General features: G+C 58.3%; 2 protein-coding genes across 3 annotated transcripts in view; both read right to left on the bottom strand.

Moving 5' to 3' along the window:
• LOC113203271 (DNA cross-link repair 1A protein-like) overlaps positions 1–9,042 on the bottom strand; it is a 62,599-nt gene that overhangs the window by 18,858 nt on the left and 34,699 nt on the right. The window lies entirely within an intron of this gene.
• Positions 7,137–9,042, bottom strand: part of LOC127749237 (E3 ubiquitin-protein ligase TRIM33-like) — a 53,374-nt gene continuing 51,468 nt past the window's right edge. Inside the window, exons 2-3 of the mRNA XM_052266591.1 lie at positions 7,242–7,289; positions 7,137–7,198 (exon numbers count right to left, since the gene is read on the bottom strand). Of these exons, the coding sequence (XP_052122551.1) occupies positions 7,137–7,198; positions 7,242–7,289 (110 nt within the window). The remainder of the gene's footprint in view (positions 7,199–7,241; positions 7,290–9,042) is intronic.

Genomic DNA, 9,042 nt, shown 5'->3' with positions numbered 1-9,042 from the left:
GGCGGGGGCGTCGAGCTCGGCGGGGGCGGCGGAGGCGTCGAGTTCGGGGGCGGCTTGGACCTGGAGCGGCTGCGGGCGGTGCCTCGGATGCGCAAGGGCCGCAGCAGGGGCAGGAGGGCGGCGTACGAGGACCCCGCCGGCGTGGCTCCGGTGCACAGTGCACAAACCTTCAGCATGTGGCTCTACCCGCTCGGGGCCCCGGCCAGGGTCACCCTGGTGAGGTGGACCTCGCTCAGCCGTCGCCTCGGAATCCCGACGGAGGTGGTGCTGCCGCACTCGCGGCGGTACAAGACCGTCAACGACCTCGAGTTCAACGACCTGGATCACCGGAAGCTCGAGTCCCGACTGGAGGACGACGGCAGGGAACGTGTCAAAAGAGAAGCGGGAGAAGATCAGAGTCCAGACGACGACGTGGAGGAACAACCCCGTAGCATCCTGGACTACTCCATCAAGGACCTGGTCAAGAGGTGCGTGGACTCCATCATGGGCTCGGGCAAAGGAGGCGCCAGCAGCGGGGGCCTTGCCGTAGCCCGGCAAGGTGTGGCGGTGGGGAGGGCGGCCGTGGAGGGTGGCATCCAGGTCGCCAAGATGATCGTGCAGGCCTTCCGGGAGCTGGGCGCCCCCTCGCCCTCCAGACTGGTGGGCTTCGCAGAGCCCTCCGAGCGAGGACTACCCCCATTGGAGGACGAGGTCCTCAGAGAGGTCGCCGCCGCTGCACACACCCGCACCAGGCGTGACGCCATCCAGAACGTGCAGAAGAACCTCAAGAACAAGGGCGACATCGTCATGTCTCGGGCGAACGACGTCGTCGAGGCGGTCAGCGATAGGATGGACTCCGCGTTTGGTGGAAACGCACTGTACGTGAAGGCCAAGGAGATGATCATGAATGCCGTAGGGCAGGCGGTGCAAGGCGCCGTAAAGGTGGCCGGCGGGCGGCGGCGTCGTGCCGCCGCGGACGAAAATGGGCCCCCCAAGCGACCCAGGCGGCCGATGGGGGGTAAAGGGCCCAAGCCGGACGACATGGAAGGCGAGGGCAAGGACACCGATATGCACCCTCACAAACGGGAGAAGCGCGAGGCCGACGATGAAACTGGCCCCCCAAGGCGACCCAGGGGGCCAAGGAGGGGCAAGGGACCCAGGCCCGACAACATGGAGGGCGAGGGCGAGGACGGCGACGAAAGTGGCCCCTCCAGGCGACCCAGGGGGCCGATGAGGGGTAGGAGGCCCAAACCGGACGACATGGAGGGCGAGGCCGGCGACGAAACTGGCCCCTCTAGGCGACCTAGGGGGCCGAGGAGGGGCAAGGTGCCCAAGCCGGAGGACATGGGAGGCGAGGACGAGGGCAAGGCCGCGGAAGAAAGTGGCCCCGCCAGGCGACCTAGAGGGCCAAGGAGGGGCAATGCGCCCAAGCCGGCGGGCGAGGGCGAGGACGAGGACACCAGACGGAAGAAGCGCGCGGTGGCCGGGAGAACCGAGACGACCACCGTCACCTTGGAGGCCGAGGCCGGCGCCACCACCGACCTAAACTGGTTCCAGGAGGACGACGACTACGACGAGGTCGATGAAGGCGACAAGAAACCGAGCCACGCCGAGGTGGGCAGCCAAGACATCGGCAAGGAGCTCGGGCGTCGTCGTCGGGATGCGACCGGCGCCGCGGTCCGCCTCAAGAGGGACCTCATCGGGGAGGTGAAGGACACTGCGGAGAAGTTAATGCAACGAGGGAGGGATATGTTCATGAAGGCCAAGCAGGTCATCGAGGAGGCCGTGAAAAAGGTTCGGGAGGTTACTTCGGGGAGGAGCAGCCGTGGGGAATCTCAGCGACAAGAAAAGCCTCCTGGAAAGGGACTGGAGAAGCCTGAAATTACAGATGATCCGGAAATAGATGAACTAATGACTGACTTACACTGACTATTCTGAAGATACTGACTGACCCGCTCGACTAGTGATAATTTCGTCGAACAATTTTAATAATCCTTTTGTAAAACGTGTAAGAAACAAATCTACATTAAACTTGGAATAACAACAGACCCCGCAACTTTGTACAAGATAAGTGGCTTGTTTTAAATATTGCATTGTGCCTGTTTGTCGATGTAAATAAGGAATGGGGGAGGCGGGCACAGACCACCTTCCGACATGATCCTCTGTTCGTACCAAGGTGTCTTACGGCGTTTTACCATAGCGGGAGAGAAAATAAAGTTTTGTGAAATACAGTGATAATAATATTTCGGCGTTCGATAAATAACCCTAGGCACCTAGCGTTCATACCTGGAAGTGCACAGTGAGACCTTCACAAGACACAGCTTGATGAGCTTCAACAAGTTTCGTGGCTCGAGGGGCCAGGAGGCCCATTGGTACTCGGCATGGTATGCTCGGGGCACCCGGTTCGTTCCGCGGAGGTCCTGGTCTAGAGGGTGGGGGTATGGAGCCGCACCAGGTTGCTAGGTTGCTGACTCACGCCTCGCACTTTCGTAGTTATAGTGTGCCACATGAACGGGTGCATGTTGGTTTGCCGATCCCCATTGCCCCCGGCCCCTTGCGTCCCCGTGCGAGTAGGCAACACACCCGCACGTGTGCGTACGGTACAGTATAACTACGGAAGTGCGCGGCGCGAGTCAGTCACCTTGTCTGAGCTGTATGGCTCCATGGTGGTGGCGCTGTGCTGGGAGACACAACGGCCGTGGCATATAGGCGCCGGAGACGGTCCGGTGGCAGGTCATGCAGGACGAGAGGTCGGGCATCGTCCTCGTGCGGGAGGTAGAGGAGGGCCGTGAGGTGCGCGTGCACCGGGGCAACACGAGGCCCAAGAGGAGGGTCTTGATGGGGGACGTAGGGGCTCCTCGTGGCCGGCAAGACGGGACCAGACGCGGGGCAGCCAGAGAGAAATAAGGTTAGGAAGAGTGCCAGTGGTCGGGGCCAGGCGTGACCTCGGCCGGGTCCTCTCACACATGTTTCTGTTCCAGACGAGCCGGCCCAGCAGGCGGCGAGCGACCTGGGCGAGGAGAGTGCAGCAGACGCAGGGGGCGACAACGCGCTGGACACGGCCGACGGGGAGGCCGCGGCCGCGCCCCCCGAGGTGCTCGTGCCCGCGGACGCGGCTGCGAGCGGCCGGCCCCACGGACACTACCACTACCACGACAAGGCCGGCTGCTACGGCTACGGCTACGGCAGGACCAGGGTCATCATCATCAACAACAACAACACCTCTACCGAATCGAGCGACGCGGACTCGGGCACCTCAGAGCGGCTGCGGGCGGCGCCACGGATGCGCCGAGGCCGCAGCAGGGGAAGGAGGGAGTCGTCTGAGGACACCGGTGCCGGCGTGCTCGGTGAGGCCGCCACCGCCACGCTTACCCGCAACAGGCGCGACGCCATCCAGAACGTGAAGAAGAACCTCAAAAACAAGGGGGACGTCATCATGTCGAGAGCGAACGACGTCGCCGAGAAGGTCAACGACAGAATGGACTCCGTTTTTGGTGACAACGCTCTGTACGTGAAGGCCAAGGAGATGATCATGGGTGCCGTGGGAAAGGCGGTACAAGGCGCCGCCAAGGTGGCCAGCAGTGGCCGTCGGCGTCGCGCGGCCCCAGAGGAAACTGGCCCCGCCACGCCGCCCAGGCCGAGGAAGGGCAAGGCGGCCATGCTCGCGCGAATCCTGGAGGACATGGACAACATCCCCGGCAGGCGCGTCGCCAAGATGGTGAGTGCGCCACCCGACCCGGAGCCCCTGGAGGACCCCGACAAGACCCCGGCGATGCCGGCCGACACGGCGGGCGAAGCCGCCGACATGCTCGCTCCCAGACGGGAGAAGCGCGCGGCGACGGGGAGAACCGAGACGACCACCGTCTCCTTAGGCGCCGAGCGCGACGCCACCACCGCGCGCAGCTTTTTGGAGAAGGACGACGACGAGGAGGCCGACAAGGCCGACCAAATCGACAAAAAGCCGAACCAAACCGAGGTGGGCGGCCAAGACATCGGGGAGGAGCTCGGGCGTCGTCGTCGAGATGCGGCCGGCGCCGTCCGCTTAAAGAGGGACGTCATGGCGGAGGTGAAGAACGTCACGGAAAAGATGATGCAACGAGGTAGGGAGATGTTAAGGAAGGTGCAGCAGGCCGTCGAGGAGACCGTGAAAAAGGTTCAGGAGCTGGCTAAGGGAAGGAGCGGTGGTGGGACTTCTCCGCGTCTTCCAGATGAGCCTCCTGGAATGGCACCAGAGAAGTCTGCCGCAAAACCATCAGAAGAGAAAGCTGACCCGGAACTGGATCCACCAGAGAAGCCTGCCGAAATGCCATCAGAAGAGAAAGCTGATCCGGAACTGGATCAAGAATCTGATGAAAAGAGTGACGAGCGCTGATACTGACTATCTCGATGATACTGACCATTCCCTGACGTATAGGGTTAAATTCGTCAAATAATTTTAACAATTTTATTTTGTAAAATGTTTGAGAAATAAATCCACATTAAACTTGGAAAGTCAGCAAGACACTTGGCTCATTTTACATATTTCATTGAGCCTGTTTGTCGAGATGAAAAAGGAGTCCCTAGGGGACGGACGCTGGACACCTGACGTGATGACCCTTTGATCGTATTAAGGTGTTTCACAGTGTACTACAAAAGCGAGAGAGAAAATAAAGTAATAAGAAAATGCAGTTGTAATACTTCGGTGTTCGATAATCAACCCCAGGCGCGGAGCGTCCCTACCCGGAAGTGCAGAGTGAGACCTTCACAAGACACGCCCTGATGACCTTTCAGCGAAAATGAGGGAAGCAGTGGGCCCTGTTCCCAATTTTAACAATGGCATTATTGGAAATTTGATTAGGATTACACCGGAGAAATAATAGATACGCTTGCTTCGTTCCTCACACTTTTCCTCATTCGCCTTATCTTTTTCCCTCCAATACACCTTTCCTTCTCACAGCGCGGCAACCGAGCGGCAACCTTTACGTGGCGAAAAGTGGGGACTGGGAGGACCAGGGGTGGGTGAGGCCGTCTGAAGGCCCGAAGGCACCCGAAGGCCGCGGAGCCCAACCGAGCCCGGCCCGGGCCACTCTTTTGACGACGAGGTAATCAGCATGATTCGGTAAAAAGAGAGGGAGGGTGGGAGAAACGAGAAAGATAGAGGGAAGGACGGAAAGAGAGAGAGAAGGTACTTCTAAATACATCCCGCGGCTGCTCGAGGCGAAGTCGAACGAAGCGCGTGCTTCTAGCATCACCCCATCCTATCCTCCTCTCTCCGTCTCTGCCAGTCTCTCTCTCTTTCTCTCCCTTTCCCTTCACCTCTGAGTCTCTTTCTCTCTGCCCCGGGGCGCGGCGTAGCAGCAGAAGCAAGCTCCGGGAGGAGTAAGAGGGGGGGGGGGGGCAGTCACAGACGAGAGCGAGAGGAGAGGGAACTTGCACGGCGCGGGTCAATCAAAATTAAACGGATTAGCGGAGATCGATTCGGAGTTGGATGGCCGGAGGCGGGCCTAGCCAGGGCGGGGGGAAGAGGAGGGGTGGGTGGGAGTACGGGAGGGTCCGAAGGGCCCGGGGACGGGCGCGGCCTCGCCTGCAAAGGAATCCCTGGATTGATTCCAGAGTGGCGCCGTGGCGGAGGGTGGGACAATACACGAGGGACAGACTGACAGCCGCGACCGACCGAGCGCGGTGCTCATATCGCACGAGAGAGAGACAAAGTGAAGTGGCGTCTGGCACTGCCGCCGCTTCAGCACCGCCGCTGCTGTAGTGGTGGTGGTGGTGGTGGTGTTGCGGCTGCTGCTTCAGGAGCCATACTCCAGACCATACGTCTTACGAGCGGCAGCGGGGCGGCGCGGGTACCGACCAGGGCGGCGGAGGAGACAGCAGCAACACCAACCCACAACAACAGACGGGGCCGCGACGGCGACGACGACGTACCCCAACGCTCGGGGTCACAGCAGGATAGCGTCTTTCAGGAGGGCGAGAGAGGAGGTGGGGGGGGTGGAAGGGCTGCGAACGGAGCGGGCTGGCCCGGGCCGGGCTGGGGGTAACAAAAGACGCTGGGAGGGGGGGGGGGGGGGGGGGGGTCTAAAGAATACTCGTCGCTGCGCTGCTGCGCGGGGGCTGCGCGCCTCTTTTTCCACCGCGTGACGCTGCTGAGACGCGCCAGGCGTAGTGGAAAGAAGATAAGTTTGTCCAAGAGCAGGCAGGCGGCGGCGGAGGCGGCGCAAGGGGGTGGGGCCCTCTCCCGGGCCAGGTGTGGGGGGAAGAGAGAGACAAAGAGACAAAGAGACGGAGAGCGGGAGCGAGAGAGAGAGGGCGAGAGACAGTGAGAGAAAGAGAGGCGAGTGCCTCGCAATATGACAGTGGCGTGGGAACACGCAGGCAGGAGCATGGTACTTGTCCCGGCCCACACACCCACTACACATGGCACCGCACACCGGGCCGCCTCTGGGGCCGCCCACAGGCCACGCGCGCGCCGCCATGGCGCCGCCCCCGCGACACTGCGGCACTATGTGTGTTTCCCGTGAATCATTTACCATCCTTGGTTGTGGACCAGAACCAACCTGGACCTCACCCCGGTAATGTGACGAACCGGGTACCGCCAACGTGTTTCTGTGGTTACTTTGAAAATCATGGTCAGGGTAAGCAGAGAGCGAGTACTGAGTACCGGTATGAAGGGACGTGGGTCGTCTAAATCAACTTTTGGAGCCCAGTGAACCTGGCTATACCACAGCGGCGCGCAGCCCAGCGCTAAGCGCTGCTCGCCCCATAGCCTCATCTATAGCCCTGCCACCGGCGGCGGCAACCCCTCGGGGGAGGCCGAGGCGGGGCTCCGGGGGTGGGTCGGGGCGGGGCGGAGCGAGGGAGGGTTGTGGGAGGGCCTGCGACGCGACGGGCCGGGCCGCCGGCACCGCGCGCCGTGCAACCTCCTCGGCTGCTGCCGCCCTGCTCCGAGAAATATCACGGATATGGCCAGGTAGCGTTATGCTTCATAACAGGGGCCCCTCTGTGCTACAGCACAGTCAATTTTTCATCAACTGATGTTTTTTAGGCTACTATACAGAAATCTTTTCTCATGATTGTGAGCTGATGATACCTTTAACACGCTTACACTAAACATCACAAATGTACACAAAACGACAGTTGTTAGGCGGTGATTTTAAAAATGAGTACTTTGTTAATTATTTCATTACAAAATGAGTGTCCTGTTCTGGGGCGGCCGTCTTTCTCGAGGGGGCCACCACTGATTTAGGACGTACACAGGATTACGTGATTACAGGGATTACACGTGAATTTTGAGGAATTACGCTTGAAATTTTGTTGAATTTCTTGATCTAAAACCATTAAAATTGGGCAATACATAAGGATTACATACAGATTACACCATCGTCTGTACACAGGATAACGCCAGTGGTGGCCCCCTCGGTCTTTCTACTGGCGAACGTACTCACTCCCCAGTGAGCAATGAAATGTCAGACTGATGTCGGAACGATATCAGTGATCAGAAACGTGTCAATTTCAGGACCACATTTTTATCAATCTAATGGGAAAACCGACAAATTTCTGATGTCTGACGTCGTGTCGATATCGGTCTGATATTGCATTGCTCACTGGGTCTAACTATGGATACAGTTATTGCCGTTGGCAACAACTTCAAACTACACTTATTTGCACATACTTCACTAGAAAAACTAGAGGGGAAGCCAGAGGAAGGGGGGGGGGGTGCATCTTTCCTCCCTCTGCGGTAGAGACAGTCTTGGGGACTGTCTAAAGAAAATAACGTGTCGTGTCATATCAAGCCGGTTACAGCCACACTTTTCAACGGAGTAGATCACTATATGCCCAGGTGCAAATTTTGCGGCGCAGTGAAGCAGTTGGTGTGCATTAGGCCTCCCGTTGGGCCTCCCGCGCAGGAAGCGCGTCACGGGCGCTCGGCGGCGTGGAAATGATATGGTGTTCATTACAGCACCGCGTAACGCCGAGCCCGCGACTAGGCCACGACCGCAAAGATTCACGCACGAAAATAGTTGCAAAACAGCCCGCCTACGACCATCTACGGGTTTTCATTTTACAGAAAAGTGTTTGGGGAAAATTTCACAGTCTTTTTCGTAATGTTTGAGGTGTTTCCTTAAGAGTTATACTCGTTTCAATCTTTTCTGGAAATATTTTTTTTTTTCCCTATTCATCCTGGAAAAAATTGGACTTGAAAATCCCTAGGCCCATCACACTAAAGTGCCCTTATACAGGTTTGCGTCAGAGCAAAAGAGAGGGTGAAAAAAAACAAAAACAGTACACTTTTTGCGACTTTTTGTGTGTGCGAAGAGAGGGGAGTTGTCGGGGTGTTGGGGGGTGCGATTATGAAAAGTATGAAAAATAACTCGTCCCCTTCTTGGAGGAAATATTAAGAATCGGACGGGTAAGAGAGCAAAAAAAAATATTTTAAAAATGACAAAAATGTAAATAGGGGGAGGGGCGTCACCGCTGCCGCCACCACCGCCGGTCTGCTCCCGGACGCGAAGCGAGGCGACGGGCAGATGTTCAACAACAGATGACGGCCCACCCTAAAGGAAGGCTGTTTTCACCTTATTCCTTATCTCCGTGAAGTACAGTCGTGCACTGCTAGCTGCTCGGCGCCTGAGAAACTGCCCCTAATTTGTCAGGGAAGAAGGAAGAAAAACTCTCGTCGAGAGCAGCGGGGCGTGGTGAGGCGGGGCGTGGTGTATCCCCCGCACTGTCCCCGGCGACGCGCCCAGCCCATAACGGAGCCCTCGCGGAAATAAAACGAGGCCAGGACATAAATGTGATGTTAAGATCGTGTTAAGAACTCTTGAGGTGGCTGGCTCGGCTACTTCCCCTCCCCCCTCCCTCATCCTCTCTCCAACGCGCTTAGTCTTTCTTTTTTTTTTGTTTTTCCAGTTATTCTTATTTCTTTTATCGTTGCATTTCGTTCACCTTAAACTTTAGACGGCCATCAGACAAGACGCCCGAGCCCAGAGCTGCAGGAGGTCGCCGCCGCCTCCGGAATGACTTTTTCTCTCCCCGCGGCTCCGCGGCGCCGCCCACCCGAATCCTTTTCTCTGTCTGCCC

This window comes from Frankliniella occidentalis, unplaced genomic scaffold, assembly GCF_000697945.3.
Source record: "Frankliniella occidentalis isolate FOCC.00 unplaced genomic scaffold, Focc_3.1 Scaffold41, whole genome shotgun sequence".
NCBI classification, from domain to species: domain Eukaryota; kingdom Metazoa; phylum Arthropoda; class Insecta; order Thysanoptera; family Thripidae; genus Frankliniella; species Frankliniella occidentalis.
This window is presented reverse-complemented; position numbering and strand designations above follow the sequence as displayed.